Raw genomic sequence first — 20,448 nt, forward strand, 5'->3', positions numbered from 1 at the left:
ACAACAGCATCTCTTCCACCTTAGTCGACTGAAGAAGTTCGGTTTGGGCCCCCAAATCCTCAAGAGCTTCTACAGGGGCACCATTGAAAGCATACTGACTGGCTATATCACCGCTTGGTATGGGAACTACACCAACCTTGATCACTGGGTACTGCACAGAGTGGTACGGACAGCCCAGCACATATGTGGATGTGAAGTTCCCTCCATTGAGGACATTTACAGCAGCAGATGTATAAGGAAGGCCTGGATGATCAGTCACCCCAACCATAAACTGTTTTGGCTACTTCCATCTGGCAAACGATACTGCAGCATGAAAGCCAGGACCAAAAGGCTACGGGACAACTTCTTTCTATTAGCCATTAGACTTATAAGTTCACATGTCTGTACATTGCATCGGAGTAATAACGCAAAGATTTTTATTCCCTCACGTTGTGGGATGGATGTAAGATTTAAATAAATTCTAAGTACTTCAGAACAGAAGTACCTTTGTGTACAAAGCCAAAGATTCCTGAAGGCAGCAGCATAGGTAGATAGGTAAGGTGGTTTGGCTAAGAAGGTATAAAGGACACCTGCCTGCATTAGCTATGACATAAAATATAAGTTCATAAAGGCTATGGTACAACTATATAAATCTTTAAACTATAGATGGTGTGTAGTTATGGTCACCACATAATTGGAAGGACATAGTTAGACATGAGGGGTGCATAGGAGTGAATGGATAGGTAGGGTTCATAATCCTTGGATCTGAATTGCCTGTGTGAATGTATTGTGATTGTGACTACTAGGTGACACTGTAAAGATTGCTTTAAATATCTCACAACTCAACTGCTAACTTTTTCATTTAATAGAGCATTACTTATTCTGGCCACATGGAAAGCACTTGGAAACGCTCCTGCAAAGGTTTGATGGCATTAGTAAATCAGCTGAAATCACATGCAAATGCTCCTGCAAAGGTATGATGAAAACACAAACATTAGAGCGAACACTAGTCCTCAGAGGGATTAGGAGTGGAGAGAGTTTCTGGGTGTCGATACCTGTGAGGATCTAACCAGGACCCAATATATTGGTGTAACTACAAAGAAGGCAAGGCAGCAGCTATATTTCATTAAGAGCTTCAGAAGGTTTGGCATGCCACCAAAAGCACTCAGAGATTTCTACAAATGTACCGTGGACAGCATTCTAACTGACTGCATCACCGTCTGGTACTGGGGGATGGGATAGGGGTGGGGGGGGGGGGGTGCTACTGCACAGGATCGAAGTACACTTCAGAGAGTTGTAAACTTAGTTAGCTCAATCGTGAGCACTAGCCTCCATACTATCCAGGACATCTTCAAGGAGCAATGCCTTAAAAAGGCGGTTTTCGTCGTTAAGGATACCCGACACCTAGGTCACGACTTGTTCTCATTGCTACAATCAAGAAGGAGGTACAGAAGTGTGAAGGCACACACTCAATGATGCAGCAACAGCTTCTTCCACTCTGGCAGATCAGTGAGGTAGTGTTCATAGGTTCATTGTCCATTCAGAAATCAGATGCCACTGTTATTAGCAGCTTCATAAAGACCTATGCAGATGACTGTATAGCCACAAAAACATTCCAAACTTTATTGAACCAGAAGTCCTGAATGAACCAGGAGATTCATAGTCTGCTGAGGCTAGATCTGTAGCCTTTAGGGCTGATGATCCAGAGGCATATGAGACGACCAGGTACAATATCGAGAAGGTCATGGAGAGCATGAAGAGACTCTTCTGGATAAACTCAGTCACAGATGAGTGCTCAACCACTATGGCAGGGCTTGTATGTTATCACTTCCTACTTTGTAAAAATGGGTAGCATAAATTACAACAGTTCAACACTTGCAGGTTGACAATAAACCCAACAACTTGAATGGATCTCCAGTAACTTTTGATGTGGTTGGGCAAAGACAAGTTAAAATTGGACTTACTGGCCTGAAGAATTTTAACTGCAGTAGGCTGCCTACCTGATCCATCAGAATGCAGTAGATGCCTAATGTCAAGTGTGGGTGTGTACTGACCACCAACAGAGAAACACTCACCAGTGAACAGATGAGTCAAGAGAAGGGAATTTCAGGGTATGTGTGGAAGAGAAGAAGAAATATGAAAGTCTGGGTGAGTGAAGGCTGTGATTTTGTTTTGTGAAGTCCAGAGGAGCACTTCAGAGAAGGGGTTGCCCATTTAAGATAGAGAGGAGGAGATAGTTTTCAAAAGAAAGTCTATTTCTTTTCTTTAAGTATTCCCTGTGTTTGCAGACTTGCTTCGGATCTGCCTTGGCCTGACGAGGATATCAGTTTTCCCATTTACATCTTGGCTAAATTGCATGTCCCATCTTTTTAATGGGATTAGATTTCAATTTCCAAAAAAATTAGAGGAGGAAGTGGAGTTTTTTCTCTCCACTATTAATTAGCATTATGTGCAAAGGTTGTGGAATCCTTTAGGATTATTATTCAAGATGTATTGATAGCTTTTAGCTAAAGTTCAATGTGTAAGCCCTTATAGCTAACAATTAGCATGGAATGTTTTCATCAAATCTGACTCTCTCTTCATCCCAAGACTTCATGCAAATGCAATGGAAATGAGGAACTCTGCACATCTATCTAGCTGCAGAACTTCATCAGGTTACAATATATAGGATCAGGAAAAGGTTGAGTTGTGCCAAATAACCCTTTCATGGTCATTAGATAACCATTTCTACCCATGAAAACCATGGCTGTTCCCTCTAATTCCATAGAGAGGATGTGCAATGCAATTTGGATTCAATTGCTCAAGTTGCACTTTGGACTTAGATTACAGAGAAAATCCGGATTGCCAATTTTGGAGGAACAGTCAACAAAGTGCTAACTAAATATATATATTTTAAAGAAAGTATTGTCATATGAAATTAAATTACACCCTTCTCTACTACTTGGCCTTCAATGTTATAAATACAGTCTAACCATCGGCATATGTTCTTGCCTAATTTTGGGTAATTTAACTCATAATCATGCAATACAATGACAGACAAAATAATGTCATCCCTCATTCCAGTTGACAGGGAATTCTTGGATAGAATTGGGACATTAATTCCCCTGCCACTAAAATACAAAATCAAATAAAAAACATTCAAACATTTTAAGTAGTACCTCCAACTAACCTTAACAGTGAGAATGTACGCCACTGATTCATCATTAAGCTGTAATGTGACCGGCAATTGGCTTAAGAAACATACAGAACAGGATCTGGAATAGATTAATTGGCCTCTCGAATCTGCTCTTCCATTCAATAAGATATATTCTCTGCATTAACACCATTCTCCTGCTCGCTCTCCTCTCATCCCTTGATTTTCTTGTAGCTCAAATATTTGTTTTTGGATTTGTTTTTGCCTTGGATACATTCAAACTCTTTTGAGTAGAGATTTTTAAAGATGAATGACTTTGAGCAAAAGGAATTCTCTCCCTCGCCATCTTAAATAGACAAGCCCCATTCAGAAACTACAAGTGTGGTTTCTAGATACCTCCACTAGGAGAAATATTCTCTCAAAGTCACCCTGTCAGTCCCAAATCTCAAAGATTTTACATATATCAGTGCTTTCATTCACAAACTAATCTGCACTGCTTCCAATGCAAGTATATCCTTTGGAAAATACGGGGCCAGACCTTGTTGTTGTTCAGGTGCTCCAAAGGCAACTGGAAAGTCAATTGAATTGCACTTGCTGTGGACACCATCTAAAAATTCACGCATGATATGCCTGTTATTGGCAAAATCTTAGAAGATGATGAGGAAGTCTATATGAGTGAGACAGATTGAGTGGCATCACAACAACATTGCACTCAAAGTCAGCAAAGCCAAATAAATGATTGTGAACTTCAGAAAGAAGTTGGGAGAACACACACCAGTTTCATTGAAGGGATGGTGGTGGGAAGGGAGAGCAGCTTCAAATTATTGGGCATCAATACCTCAGAGGATCTATCCTGGGCCTAAAACATTGATACAATCATAAAGAAGGCATGCCAGGAGCTATACTTCATTAGAAGTTTGAAGAAATTTGATATGCCATCAAAGACTTAGGCAAATTTTTACAGATGTATGGTGGAGAGTTCTTTGACTGGTTGCATCACTGTCTGACAGGTAGGTTCCAATGTACAGGATTGAAAAAGGCTGTAGAGTGTTGTAGACAACACACACAAAATGCTGGTGGAACACAGCAGGCCAGGCAGCATCTATAAAGAGAAGCACTGTTGACGTTTCAGGCCAATTCATCAGGTTGTAGACTCAGCCAGCACCATCACAGGCACAAGCCTCTCCACCATTGGGGACATCTTCAAAAGGCAGTGCCTCAAAAAGGCTGCATCCCAGCATTAAGGACTCTTACCATCCAAGACATACTCATTTCTCAATACTGCCATCAGGGAGGAGGTACAGGAGTCTGAAGATTCAAATTCAATGTTTTACGAACAGCTTCTTCCCATCCACAATCCCAGATTTCTGAACAGTCCATGAACCCATGAATACTACTTGCTATTCCTCTTTTTCTCTATTTATTATTTATAATTTATAGCTTCTACTGTACTGCTGCCACAACAAATTTCATGACATTTGTCAGTAATAATAAACCTAATTCTGATTCTGAGATAGTACTTTAGATGAGGTTGCCAAGTGTCACACAAACTTAAATGAAAACATCCCTACTTTTATACTTTGTATCTTCTGTAATGAAGGCCAACATTCCTGAGAAACTGAAGACAAATCTATTTTTGTGAGGAAACTGCAGCCTCAATAGAAGGGCCAATAACCCTCACTAAAGTAAGGGAGATACTCAAAAGAGTGAAGCTCATTGAAATCCTTGGCAGAAACCAAAGTGTACAGAACATATTGATATTCGTGATCTGGAGGGACACAAGACTTTTGCAAAGTCTTCCATTTCCACTGAAAGAACTTGGTGTCTTTAGTTGAATCACTCTCCGAAAGGCTGGTATGTGTTAGTGAGGAAAGGGTGAAGTGTGATGGCATTCGTGAGGTAAGGATATTGAAATCCTAATGGGGGCACTAATATGTAATTTGCCTCACTGTCAGAAGTTTACATCATTCTCTGGTGTAACATAAGCTTGATTTCAGGCAGGATCACACCAGAAAATGTCCTCCTAATTAGTTCCAATTCAGCAGAAAAATGCCAGCAGTGTTTTCTGTTTTATACTATGAGCATATTGGACAAATACAAAGATCACAAATGGTTGCAGATTCTGCTGAGAGACTTGAAATACAATTTCCTGTAGCAGGGAAGCTTGAGAAATTTTAATAGCAAGTTTGAAAGCTATGAAAGATATTATCAGTGGGCAGGCAATATACCATTTCCATTTACTAAGAAGTCTGTAACATGAGACCAAAACACTCAGCAAATGAGGAATAAGGTTTGGTGTTTATGTTTAGAAGTCTATGTTTGAATATGGATTTGTTCAACCTTTAGCTACAACAAGGTTTGTTGAAGCAGGAACTACTGGAATATATCCATTATAAGTCACTGGCCTGGATTTTCTGATCAGCATTTTTAATGATCTCAATCAAAAGCTTTGGAAGAGTGATAGAATTTCACATTTGCTTTTTGAGTAAGAAGCTAAAGTCTGAAACCTTACAGATGTGGAAATTAGATATTGAACATGTTCAAGGCCAAGGGAGACACAGTTTTGGGCTAGAACAAGTCAAGAAAGTGAAGATGTGACCAAAGTTAGATGAACTATCTTCCTTATAAGTGATAGCGCAAGCTTGAGGGGTCATTAAGTCCACTTCTACCTTGATTTCTAATGTGTTTGCATTCTGAACTGCAGACGTGTGCACTTCAGAAGCTGGTATCAGTTCCCTTCCACCATGACAGTGAGGCTCACTGAGATTCTCACAGACAGCTGCTGCTGTTAAAGACGTGAGTAGGAGTCAGCCCATTGAACCTACTTTCCAGGTGACTTAAACGTTTCTGAATTCCTTATCAGTCTAAAACAAAAAATTATCCATCACAGAAGCTTAATTCAGTGTGATCACCAGATTGGCATAGGCCCATGCTGAAAAGCCTTAATCTAATTCCTTCAGTCAAGGTCAATCAGGTGGATGCAATCCAAACATTGCTTCAGAGACAAGTAAACCTTTCCTTGGATACGGAAACCCAAATTACTCATGTTAGTAATCAAAGCTTTGTACAACTGTGTGATGGAGAGCACTCAGTAATTGCACTGCATACTCATGCATATTCACACACACACAAACACTGCTGTGTCACTCTGCTATCGTTGCACTGAGTGTGCACACTTCAATGTCTTCCCTGGAATATCCTTGTAATGAGTCCTAAACCGAGCTGATGCACCTGGGCTGGCTTTAGTAATGGGGATGTGTACATGTTGTTTGATACTGTATTTAAGGTAGGTACATCTGTTTATTTTGTAATATGATTGTAATTACATTGTGGGGTGCATCATATTCTAATTCATGGGTAGTATTAAGTTAACCTGTTGGTAATTAAAGATGGTATGCCCTGGTGTAAAAACAAAGGAGCTGATTGTCCTCAGTAGGCGAGATTTCACCATGGACAAGAATAAATTCAGCACTATCATTGTGTTTTCTAGTGGATATCTTTTTGTAAATGTTGGCAGCTTTTCACTATTTTTGCTAATTTTTTTTGTAAGTTTGATCTTTGACACGCATAATAAACACCCTTGCACTCAAGTACTAAGTGACTCCAGCCATTCTTTCCTTTGGTCATAACCCACATAGGTAACAAATTACAATAGTGTTAGATGTGCATTCCAATAGCCTTTCTGTAAAGACTTACATATAATGCGTGGAATGGGCTGCCGGCGCAAGTGATGGAGGCAGATACGATAGGGTCTTTTAAGAGACTCCTAGATAGGTACATGGAGCTTAGAAAAATAGAGGGCTATGGGGAACCCTAGGTAATTTCTAAAGTAAATATGTGTTTGGCACAGCATTGTGGGCCGAAGGGCCTGTATTGTGCTGTAGTTTTTTTATATTCTATGTCTTTATAATTTTTATTTCTAATTACTTTCTCTTTCCATGCTTACATGGCTGTTACCTTGTTCTTTATGGACACTAAATTTGTTCTGAAGGTCTACATTTACTAGTTAATTGTCATTGGACGAATCAAAGGTGGTGACAAATCGGCATATAGGAGAGAGATGGAAAACTGGCTGAGTGGTGCCACAGCAGCCTCTTTCTCAATGTCAGCAAGACCAAGGAGCTGATTATTGACTTCAGGAGGAGGAAACCAGAGGACCATAATCCAGTTCTCATCTGAGGATCAGAGGTGGAGAGGGTCAGCAACTTTAAATTCCTCAGTGATATTATTTCAGTGGACCTGTCCTGGGCCCAGCGTATAAGTGCAATTAAGAAGAAAGCACAGCAGTGCCTCTACATCCTTAGGAGTTTGCGAAGATTCGGCCTGACATCTAAAACTTTGACAGACTTCTATAGATGTGCAGTGGAGAGCGTATAGACTAGTTGCATCGCAGCCTATTATGGAAACACCAGTACTCTTGAACAGAAAAATTCTACTAATATAGCTTGTTCCACCATTGAGCACCACCAGGTTCAGGAAAACTTATTTCTCTTCAACCATCAGGGTCTTGAACAGAAGGAGATAACTTCATTCAGCCCATCACTGAAATGCTCCCAAAACCTATGACTCTCTTTCAAGGACTCTTCATTTCATATTCTCGATAGTTATTGTTTATTTGTTATTATAATTATTTCTTCTTTCTTTTTGTATTTGTACAGTTTGTTGTCTTTTGCACACTGGTTGTGGTCTTTCATTGATTCTATTATGGTTACTGGATTTATTAAGCATGCCCGCAAGAAAATGAATCACAGGGTATATGGTGACATATATGTATTTTGATAATAGACTTACTTTGAACATTGAACTTTAATTGACATGTAAAAATATTGTTTCACTATTCCTCCAACAAAAATGAATAACCTTACATTTACTGGTGCTGTACAGGAACTGATATCCATTTGCCCACTCTTTGCTAAATAGTTTCCATCTCAGTTAGAAATGTCTATAGCAACACACCAATAATTAAGAATTTGGTTTGATTGTTATTGTTCTCTTACGCAGGGTCAACGATAACCAAAATGTACTCCAGCTAAATTTAAGCTATCTGAACAGAGTTTGAGTTAAACCTGTGAAAAACAAACAAAACGGTACTGGAAGTATTCAGGACAGGTGAATGTTCAGAAGCTTGGTCAGTGACTGGAATATTTTGGGCTTTTCTATTGATACATCAGGTTCATTCCCCTTCACACAATGTCTCAAAATTGTTTGAAAACAAATTCTGATATTTAAACAGACCTAGCAATTAAGAAATTTTGTTATTATTTTAGACTGGGAAGACAGTGAGTTTAAGCAATTCTTACTTAATTTGTTCTGTTTTCAATTAAGTAAATGCTGTCCTGCAAGCACAAAAAGAGAAATAATGTATGAGATCACGAAAAGGCAATGTAACTTCATTGGATATGTGATTAGGAAAGAGGAGTTAGAATGCACGGTAATTATGGGAAAGATTGAAGGGAAGAAAGCGAGAGGAAGGCAAAAACAAATGATGATGGAGACAGCAGCCAGAGAACTGGAAATGAATACCAATGAATTGATCCACTTGACCGGAAACAGGAGTGTGTGGGCCATGGCAGTCAAAGCTCAAACTGGGCATGGCACCTGATGATGATGATGAAATGTTGTCCTGTTGTCTACAATAACTGAAGCTAGAAAATGTAACCAAAATTTTATATTTTCTTCCTTAGGACCGTCGTTTTCGAGATGAGATTGATAAATTGACGGGATACAAGACAAAATCCCTGCTTTGCATGCCGATTCAAAACAGCGATGGTGAGATCATCGGTGTTGCCCAAGCCATAAATAAAAATCCTGGAGGAGCTCCCTTCAGTGAGGACGATGAAAAGGTGTGACTTTACTTCTTGTTCATTTCTAACTCATAATATTATTATCAAAACCAAAATTATCAAACAACATATGTTTTCAATATTTTTAATTATTTCAATGCATGACTTTTTCGAAGTGCAATAAATACTACATTTGGTATTGATTGGAGGAAAGATTACTAGGTAGAATTTGATGATGCCAAGGTTTATTTATGAATCTTGTGCAAGTGTGTTCTGACTGCTTTGAAATTGCTGAGAAATTTAACCCTTTGGTTACCTATAAAGGAGGTACTGTCTGTGTCTCACTTTTTGATTATTTCTGATAAAAGCTGTGACGTTCCACATTGAAAAGTGAATAAATATGTTATTCCATCTTACATAAATATTGGAACAATTTTATCTAGCCTGCACTAAATTCTTAGGTTCTGCCTAAAATTCTTCACGGAGTTAGGCCAAGCTCCAGCCCTAGATTTGCTTCCTATCAGGGACTGTTGTCAGGAGTGCTCAGTGGGCAATGCCTCTAGACTACATCTCTGAGATATTGCCATCTGACTTGAGGGCGTGCAATCCCAGTGAAACCCATCTAAATCATTGTGGCGAGTCTTGGGCGTGGTGAGCGCGAGTCTTTTTGAATCAAAGAATGTTAGAATTTTAATACGTCAGGTTCAATTTTTTTTTGATTGATGACTGCAGTGATTTTACTCTGTTAAAAGCTGAATAAGCAAACTCCAACTTACTTGGTTTGTTGAAAATAAATCAAGAAATGGATTCCAATTATGGATCTTGGTGTTTAGGGTTTTGCAGTGATGTTTTCAGAATGCAAATACTCATCATCGTGAATTGTCCAGGTAAATGGACTGCAAAATAATTTATAATGCTTGGCTAAATAGTTCTTTAGTCACTGTCACTAATGTCCCAAAACCGAATAGGTTACATGTATCTATCTTAGATGAGAAATTCTCAGATAGATACTGTGCCTTCTTAACCGCAAGCTAGAAAATTTGTAGTCCAATATATGTTATATGAATATTTTTATGTATTAATTATTATTTTAGAAAATTTTTGTTTACCTTTAATCTTGTCATAGACAGAAGAAATCCCTTTGTGATGTCCTTCTTTAACCACACCACATAACAAAATTTCATAGTTGTTACAAATCTTTGAAACTGGATCCAGATAATTCTCGGACACCTGTCTTACAGCACTACATTTATAACAGCAAAATCAAGAACTTATTTAATCAGGACTTTATTCAACCATAATTGATTTTTGCCTCAGTAAATAAGTTTTAGTGCTGGTAAACAATAACATATGCTTACAGTATATATTCAATTTTTGAATGACCATAGGACATAAGAGCAGAATTAGGCTTTTTGGCCCATCTAGTCTGCTCTGCAATTCCATCGTGGCTGATCCCCCTCAGTCCCATTCTCCTGCCTTCTCCCCGTAACCTTTGACACCCTGACTAATCAAGAACCTATCAACCTCGGCTTTAAATATATTCAATGACTTGGCCTCCACAGCAAATTTAACACTGCCACCACTAACAGATCCTCAGCCACTCATTCATCTGCACTATCGTCCTATTCCTACCCTGATTAGCATGCGGAGAATGCTGCCTTGGAGATCCTCCTCTTCAGCCTATTCTCTAACTTCCTATACTCAATGCAGTGGATCTCTGCCCCTTTCCACCTATGTCATTGGTGTTAATTGTCACTATGCCCTCTGTTCACCCTCCCTCTTGAGAATATTCTGCAGCCACTCTGAGGCATCCTTGACCCTACCACCTGGGAGGCAACACGCCATCCTGGCATCTTTCTCAGGGCCACAGAATCTCCTGTCTTTCCCCCTATCTATCAAATCTCCTATCACTAGTGCACCAGCTGCACTATTTTACCCTTCCCTGCTAAGCATCAGAGTGGCCAGAGTGCCACTGGCCTGGTTTCTGCTGCTCTGCCCTAATAGGTCATTCCCCCCCCCCCATTAACTCCCCGGCAGGATCCAAAGGGGTATTCTTGTTGCTGAGGAGAATATCCACAGGGGAACACAGCCCTAATTCTTTCCTATTGGTCACCCATCTACTATCTGAAACTTGCCTCTGGGTGTGGCCACCTTAGTAAACATCTCGTCTATGAAGTTTTCAGCCTCCTGGATGCTCCTGAATCTATCCAGGTCCAGCTCCATTTCCTTGACGTTGTCAGTCAGGAGTTGAAGTTGGGTGCATTTTCTGCAGATGTAGTCATCAGTGATGACGCAGTAGTAAGAGTGTCACTGCTGTTTCAGAAGAGGTCTGTGGTTCAAAAATCAATGTCGTTTAAAATGTTCATTAAAAATCTATGTGTAATTTGCATTTTGTAATCGTTGAACCATTTAGCTCAATAATTATAGCAGGAAATAGTTTATAAAGGTGACATTGGTCCTCCACGGGTGAACTGCCGGTGCGTGTAATCTTGTGCTTCATTGGTAGATGTTAGAGTGATTTTGGGGTTTAGATCATTTATATTTAGGAAATGGCTTTGGCTACCAGTCTTCTGTTCCTTGACAATGTATTGTGGATTTAATTTGGAACAATGCATTCCTAAAAGCTGTGGATCCCAGTCCAGATGCTGCTGACGTCTATGGTATGGATGAGAATCAGAAGGTGTGAAGTTTGTATGTAGCTTCAAAAGAAAGCATTGTCTATACTTTGTAAATATGGAATTGTCCTTTATGTTTAGCAAATAAATATCGAGCCCCACGTTGGGCCAGCAGACCTTTCCACCGAAAGCATCTCCATATGATGCCTGCTGTACCTTGTTTTGTCAAATAAAGAAGCTGCTTTGTATCTACCAGTAACTCTCTCTCCGGTGATTTCATTCATGCAACAACTTTAGAGCTATTAGGATAGATACACTTACAATCTGGCTCCTTGGCTCCGTAGCTGAAGGACTGGAAGGCCCATTCACTTGAGATTCCAAAGACACACTGACTTCAGTGTGAAGACTCTCCTTCTCATCAAAGATTCAAAGAACATTTAATATCAGAGTATGTATACAGAATACAACTCTGAGATTTGTCATCCCACAAGCAGCCACGAAACAAAGAAACACCATGGAACCCCCTCAAAGAAAAGATCAAACACCTAACACGTGAAAAAAAGAACAGATTGTGCAAATGGCTAAAAGTAAACAAACAACACATGGAATATATAACATCGAACCAGGAGACCAGGAACATTCAGTTTAGTTCAGTTCATTACCGCAGCTCTAGCCGACTGCAGGCCGCAGGGCCAGTCTTTGCCAAAGCGCCCCAGTCCGCACCGAAGCACCCAGGTCAAACCACTCAGAAACAAAGAAAAATAACCAGAATCCAGAAACACATGCAACATGAAACTCAAAGTTCCCCAAAACAAGTCCACAGCCACAAGCCTCACCAATCAATCCCTGTAACGTGGGACCTACAGCTCCTGCACTTTCCTCGGGTAGCAGTTAGTGAGAAGAAGAGGAAGACTAGTCAAACAGTGCAGACAGCACCGAACACACGCCTGTCCTCCGCTTTTGTCCTCGTCAACTTCAACCTTGTTTGACACCTCATTTGAAGAGAAGCAATGGAGCTGTTCATGGGCTTGTGCATCATCTCCAGGCTGCACACTCCACTGCCAACCTCTCAGTACTCCTTCCGAGGCAGCAAACACCAGATCGCTCAATGAGACACACCATCAAAATGCAACTCAAAGGTTCCAATTGCAAGCAGCTTAGTAGTAGAATCATATTTGAAAGAAGATGAAGTAAAAGATCACTGACTGGAATGCTGAGCACCTAATTTTGAGACTTTGACACACAGCTTAGAGAAAGATAACGCCTGCATTTATTCTGTCAAGCCTTGCAGCAATTTTATATATTTCAATGAGATCAAGTCTCATTCTTCTCAAATGAATAAAAAATAAACATTCTTCCATTCACTTTTACCTCTTAGCACAATCCTCCATCTTATTCTTCATTCCCTCTATCACAAGCGGGGCCTTGTGTCCAAGAATATTCCCACTTTATGTACTTAATATGATTTTCTGTAGTGCATGGATCTATTTCTTTAAGAGCAATGACCCTGCTCCCCCCCCCAGCACTACGTTTTGATCTGCTGTCTATGCATGTGCATCGTTTTCTCTCTCTCTCTCTCATTGCAATGTGAATACACCAGTTAAAGCCATCTCCTACATGTGTGCTGTTATTTAATCGATATGTAGTTGTGCACAGACACAACAAACTGGCGATGAGTATGAACTTGAATGTCAGAAAAGATCACAAATTACAGGACAAAACAGCAAGAGTTAAACAGAATGAGAAAGCGAAGGATGTGTAACAGTAAAAGGTATGCTGAGTTTAAAGTGAAAATAGCATAGCGATGGCTTCAGTAAGGAAAGTTGATGAATTTGATAGCACTAATGAAGACTGGGAGGTGAATATCGTGAGTGTTGTAATGTGAACAAAATGGAGGAGCAAAAACTGCCCCTGCACTTCTCAGCATAATGGGCCCAAGAATGTCCAGTCTCTTACCTCTACTAGTAACCTCTGAAAAGCCAGCATGCTTCTGTTACAATTATACAAAATCACTTGAGCCCTAAACTGCTGGTAATAGCTGAGAGAATTAGATTTTATGAAAGGAACCAGTCAGAAGATGAAAGCATTTCTGAATACATTGCAGAATTGCCCAAACTTTCCCAGTACTGTGACTTTAGCGATGGGCTTTCTGATGCATGAAGGGTCAGGCTTGTGTGTGGCATGCACAGTCGAAGCACTCAAAAGAGGCTGCTATCCGAAAGAGACCTCACCTTAGAACAGGCATTGACCATTGCAATATCACTGGAGACTGCAGCAAAGGATGTGGCAGAACTATAGAAAAGGAGGTTAGAATGTGAAATGCATAACATGTCCTTAAACGGTGCAAAAAACCAAAGATGTTATCGATGTGGCAAATCCTCCCATGAAGTAAATGACTGACGGTTCAAATAAAAAGTCCGCAGGAAGTGTCACAGACAAGGTCACATAGAGAGAGCGCGCAAAGCAGGCAAAAAGCACGACTGAGTGAAAAGCCTCAAATACAAAACTAAACAAATGAATAAAGTTACTGAATGTAAAACAGCAACAGACAACATAGATTCAGACAAAAATGAACTGTCATGCCTAGAACTGCATAGTTTTACTGAAGCAGATCACAAAATCATCTGGATTACAATAGATCTGTCTGGTGTAAAACTGAAAATGTAACTGGATACAGGGTTAGATTTGTCCATGGTTCGAGAGGCAGACTACAACAGACTGCATTCTAAGATAACATTAGAGAAAACCTCAGTGATGCTAAAGACTTACACAGGCAAAAAAATAGTGTCTCTCAAAGGCAAACTGAAAGTGAAGGTCATGTAAAACACAGCAATTAGAGCTTTATGTACTGTTACGTACCCCGTAACTGGGTCACTTACCAGCAAAGATAGAGAGGTCCGTTGAAGTCTGATGGTACTATTTTTAACGGTATTTATTGATAAAAATACACAAAAATAATATCAATGCAAACATACATATAATATACGTCATCAATACTAACTCTAAAAGCGCGGGTATAATAATAATCAATAAGAAATAGCTCTATCGTTGTCTAGGGGATAATGTATTGTCCGATGGAAATATAAAAGTCACTCAAGTTCATTCAAGCTGCAGCTTTTTGGTTGGAGAGAGAGAGACGAGGTTTTTTTAGAACTTGCCCGGTTTGCCGTTTTATGATGTCGATCCTTCGAAAGGGCGTCGGTGGTGATCTCTTCCTTAGCTAAGCCGCCTTCCGTGGTAGGACCCCAATCCCGGGGCAACAGGAAAGGACACACGTGGGCCCTCCACCGGTTATTGCTATTAAACGCTGTCATGGAACTCCTAGCGTTTCTCCTGGTGCGTGTGTCTGAGGGCCTGTTCCCACAGGCCCTCTTTTATCCCCACTCACCGAGTCTCAGATGTCAATCAGGGTGGAATGATGCCATCCCCCAACCAACCCACTTTGCCTGAGAGCTTCTACGAAGCACAGTACTCAATACACAATTCTGTCTCCAAGAGACAATGGCCGTTTCCCGTAGCTTTATATCGCCGGGGGGGGGGGGGGGGGGGGGCGGTGGTCAAGACATTCCAAACGTCTCTCTCTCATTTCCTGGGTCTCCTGGCCCAAATCAATAGCGATCCTGCGATTCTCAAAAAGGAGGGGGCCACAGGCATAAAAAGGTAAACTGAAAGTGAAGGTCATGTAAAACACAGCAATTAGAGCTTTATGTACTGAAAAGTGGAGGGCCAGTGCTTTACAGATGTGAACAGCTGAGAAAAATCCAACTAAATTGGCACTCAATCAAAGCTGTCAGTGTGGCATCAACAGGCAACCGCAACCCAAATGGTAGCGCTGACCAGAGACTGGCACAGCTGCTTAGTGCTACTGAGAAGGGGATTGGTTATCTCAAAGGCACGTAGGCCAGAACTGAACAGGATGAAACAGCAACACCAAGAATCCATAAAGCACGTTTCGTGCCTTACGCACTACGTCCTAAAGTGGATGCTGAACTGCTTGGAGGCACCTGGAATTCTTTCCACGGTTGTGTAGAGCAATTGGGCCATGCCCATTGCCCTGGTGATCAAGAAAGGGAAGGCTGGAGCCGTTCGCATATGTGGGAATTTCAAGGTGAGCATCAACCCAGAGCTGTGTACTGTGCAGTACCCCTGCCATGAATAGAAGACATTTTCACATTTTTGGCAAACAGGAGAGGTTTTCAAAGTTAGACTTGTTGCAAGCATCTCTGCAAATGGAGATTGAGGAGTCAAGCAGGAAGTTTCTCACAATCAACACTCACAAGGGACTTTTCCAGTATAATTGTCTCACTTTTTGCATTACATCAGCTCCAGCAATTTTGCAAGGAGCAATGGGCCAAATGCTCCAAGATGTCTCAGGAACAGAATGTTACTTTAATGACGTCATCATAACTGGCAAAAATGATGAAGAGCACCTCGAGAACCTTGGTAAAGTGCTTACCAGGCTGAGTGAGTGTGGTCTGTGTGCAAAGAGAGAAATGTGAGTTTTTCAAGAATGATATCTCACTTTGGGGACATGTCACTGACAAGCATGGCTTACATAAGTCACAAGAGAAGACTGAAGCAGTGCCACAGGCACCCAAACTGGGAAATGAGTCACAACCCAGGTCATACTTGGGCCTTGTAAACCACTATCACTGGTTTCTTCCAAACAATTGAATGCACTGTACAGATAGGAGCAAAGTGGGAATAGTCAGGAAGATGTGGAAAAGCATTCAAAGAAACAAAGACACTAATAACATCCGATGAACCGTTCACACATTATGACACTTCCCTGAGCATCAGACTGGTGTATGATTCATCCCCTTATGACATTGGAGCCATTTTATCACTCATTATGAAAGGTGGATCTGAACACCTGATTGCATTTGCTTCAAGATCAGTGATGAGTGCGGATCACAACTACATACAGATAGACTGAGAGGCCCTTAGTCTAGTATGGGGAATAAAGTTGTTCCACCACTACCTTTATGGACAAAGATTTACGCTAGTGACAGATCACCAGCCACTTGTGTCCATTTTCAATTCCAGGAAGGGAATCCCAGTGATGACTGCTACCCAGTTACAATGTTGTGTTGGACACTACTCCTAGGAGCCCACTCTTATGACATGGAGTTCAAGGGTGCCAGACAACATAGCAACACTGATGGCCTTGTCACATCTTTCACTACTGGCAATTGAAAAAGAAAAGTCTTCATTCTGTGGCCCAACAGAAGTGTTCCACTCCACATTGGTGGACCAGTTGCTGGTAACAAATTCCAAAATTATAGAGGGAAACAAGGAATGACCCGACATTGTCAGAAGTCTATGACATCACCATGCAAGGATGGTGACAGTAACCCTATCTTTCCAGAGTTCTCAGTGAGACGAGACAATCTGTTGGTATGTTAAAGAACCCTGATGTGTGGTTCCCTCTAAACTGCACACCAGAGTGTTAGAAAATCTGCATGTAGGACACCTGGGTACAGTCAAAATGAAGAGCAACATGCAGCATCCAACAAGACGTTTTCAATAAACAGATTGAAAGCTTGGCCAAAAGCTATTTGGGATGCCAAAAAGTTCAAAATGCACTCCCACAGGCACTGTTACACCCGTGGGAGTGTCCGTCGTCACCATGGCAAAGAGTACATATTAACTTTGCTGGTCCATTCGTGGACCTCATATTTCTGATTGCTGTGGATGCTCATTTCAAGTGGCCAGAGGTTATACCAATTAAGTCAACCACCTCAGCAAAGACTGTCTATGCTCTGAGGACTATCTTCATCAGAAATGGCTTACCAGAACAAATTCACTATTCACTAAAGAAATGTTTACCTCTCTTCTGACATCCCAGTACTCTTTGGAATATTTTGAGTGAATATTCTCTCCATGAATTTTGTCTTACACACATTAAGAACGAAACTTACAGCTCTTCTCTTTTGAATGATAGAACTACACGTTACATTTATATTTGCATTTTGAGATGAGATTTTATTGGAATCTTAGATTTTACACATCATCCTGAATTTAAGTGTTACTACATCAAAATTATTCGGCTCCAGATGAGATTACAGTTCAGATTTTAACACCTTCCCTGGAGCTGTCAAGGAGATATGAGTGATGTCTTTTTTTCTGGCTCCAAGAAGCTCAATCAAGACTTAAGGCCAGTGGGAATAAAATCAAAAACCCTTTGCTTACAGGAAAAAAATGTCTTATAACGAGTGTGACTGTTGGGAAACAATGTTGGCAGCACCAGGAATTTTTCAAAACGTCCTTCAAGCTGTTATCTACTGGTGCTTCATCAATAACCTTTATCAATATCCAACGTAAAATCATTACCCATCTTGGTACTAATTATTTCTCTGGATTCAGTTTCTAACCAAGAAAACCATCCAGCCTCAGGACCTGCACAACATCCAGCCTTGAGCTGATAAATAGCTGGTAATATTTACATCCAGTAAGACCTTTATGACCATCACCAACAGGAAATACATTAAGCTACTCCAGAGGTTGTTCAACTATTGCCAAAGCCCAACTTTAATAGACTTGAAGGTGACATGCACACACATGGTAGCTGCAACATTTGCTACTAATGAAATACACTTAAGAACTTTGCTTAGCTTTCTTAGATAGCTGATCCTTCTAAGAAAGGCTAGAGCAGCAGTTCTGAGGGAATGTCATCACCCATATTTCCTCAAGGTCAGACACTATCTTAATTGAGCATGTAATATCATTCAAGGTGCAGGATGAAGTCAGCAGGTCAGGCAGCGTCTATGGAAAAGAATAAACAATTGATTCAGGATTTGGCGAAAGAACGGCCTTGGTCCAAAACGTCGACTATTTACTCTTTTCCATAGGTGCTGCCTGGCCTGCTGAGTTCATCCAGCATTTTGTGTGTGTTGCTTTGGATTTCCAGCACCTGCAGAGTCTCTCATGTGTGTAATATCATTGCTTCATTCTCTTTGTAAACATCCTGGAGTATCCTGCCAAGCAACACATCCTAAATGATCAAACAAAACAGCCCACACCAGCTATTCAAGGCAGCTATCAATGCCAATGAATGCCGCTTTGGCCACACTCTATAAATAAATATGTGGAAACTTCCTTACAAACATCAATATACTATAGTTATCAATTTTCCTATGAACTATCAGTGTCAATCAGAAGGCATCTAGAAGCTGTTACACTCAATCCCCAGTTAATGGAGTGAAAGATTTATTCACAGTTAGAGCTAAATAATTATGCAGAATTTTCCAAGTAGAAGTCACAATGATTCTAAACCAGGGGTTCGCAACCTTTTATATGTCATGGACCAATACCATTAAGTAAGGGGTCTGTGGTCTCTTGGTTTTAGACCCCTGTTCTAGACCCATGGATTGTACTTTAGAACAGTTCCTATTTGGGAAATGTTTCTGGTGGCAAACTGTAAAATGTTTCCTTAAAGGCATTACAAGGGGTGATTGATAAGTTTGTGGCCTAAGGTAGAAGGAGATGAGTTATTAACTTCAAACTTTCAGCATAATCACTCAAAGAGTTGAACTGCATGTGCATGTAACAGGAGCTGTATAACTCATCTCCTTCTACATCAGGCCATGAACTTATCAATCACCCATCTGTGGACACTTTCTGGAGGTCCAAGATCCGTATGCTCTACGACCGCTGGACTAAGTGTGTAAATGTAGGAGGGGACTATGTTGAAAAATAAATGTGCTAGGTTTTCTAAAATTGACTTCTTCTACCTTAGGCCACGAACTTATCAATCACCCCTCATACTTGTGCCAGAAATAAACCCAGATTCTGGTCCAAGTAAGGCTGAGCTGGAAGTCAGATTTTTCTCATGTAAGAAGGGTCGATAACTCTTCCAATCTATTCCTTTCCACTCCCACCTAATTAATTTCCCAGCACCATTTCAACGGCAGTTAGAACAGCTGTAAGGCACACTTTAGGAGGGAATCATAACCAGGAGTTCATTTGCAGGGCTGCCGCTAAATGAGGCTGTTTATTTGTCTATAATTTGGAATTAAGTCAGGGCTTTTACTGCTGGAGCCATATTGCACTGTAAACATGGTCAGCACAAACACTGTAAAAATAGCCTCAGTGAGACTAATTTTTTCTTGATCTTATAAGGAAAATGAACATATGCCAAAGGCCAAGGTGCAAACACAAAAAAAAATCCACATGCAAAATGTAATCAAGCTAACTTTACCTGAAACAACATTCCCCCTCACTGCAGTTCACCGAGACTGCTTCAGCAAATAAAGATATTACATTGTATTAATTAATGAGTGATGTACTGTTATATTTCTCAAGCTTTATCTTGAATTAAAAATGCAATTATATGATGCAGTTATTAACTGACATAATAAAAAATCAGCAACACGTTACATTCCAAAGAGAAATAACATCTTGATACACTAGGATTATGCTGATGGCAAGTAATATAAAATTAATTTTTTTAAATAAATGCTTACTAGAGTATAGCAGAACAAACAGAATAATGGACAGAATAAAGCCGGCAGCCAGTGGTCCAATTAAAGTCGTTTTGATGATGTCATAAACTTTAGCAATGAAGGCCAAATGGATTATTGGTTTCAATTGCTGCATGCTGTGTAAATGTTTATAATATATACAGTTTTAATTTAAAGTGAATGTTTTTTTCCAGTCAATTGTATGTGAACTTTAGTTATGAATACAGTTCTCGAAGGAGGAAGAGTGGCTACATCATCATGTAAACTGATAAATAGTTTTTTTTTTGTTGTCACATGTACCAGGATACAGCAAAAGACTTTGCTTGTATACTGTTCATACAGATCAATTGATTACATCAGTCACTGACTTAGTAAGAGTTAAAACAATAGCAGATACAGAGTAAAGTTACAGAGAATGTACAGTGCCGGTAGGCTGTAAGATGCAAGGTCACAACGAGGTAGATTGTGAGGTCAAG

The 20,448-nt window shown here is 40.3% G+C and overlaps 1 protein-coding gene across 1 annotated transcript in view; it reads left to right on the top strand.

Moving 5' to 3' along the window:
* The window catches only part of pde11a (phosphodiesterase 11a), a 244,611-nt gene that overhangs the window by 36,286 nt on the left and 187,877 nt on the right, over positions 1-20,448 (top strand). Inside the window, exon 2 of the mRNA XM_073047136.1 lies at positions 8,797-8,955. Within this exon, the coding sequence (XP_072903237.1) occupies positions 8,797-8,955 (159 nt within the window). The remainder of the gene's footprint in view (positions 1-8,796; positions 8,956-20,448) is intronic.

The sequence above is a fragment of the Hemitrygon akajei genome, chromosome 5, assembly GCF_048418815.1.
Source record: "Hemitrygon akajei chromosome 5, sHemAka1.3, whole genome shotgun sequence".
NCBI classification, from domain to species: Eukaryota; Metazoa; Chordata; class Chondrichthyes; order Myliobatiformes; family Dasyatidae; genus Hemitrygon; species Hemitrygon akajei.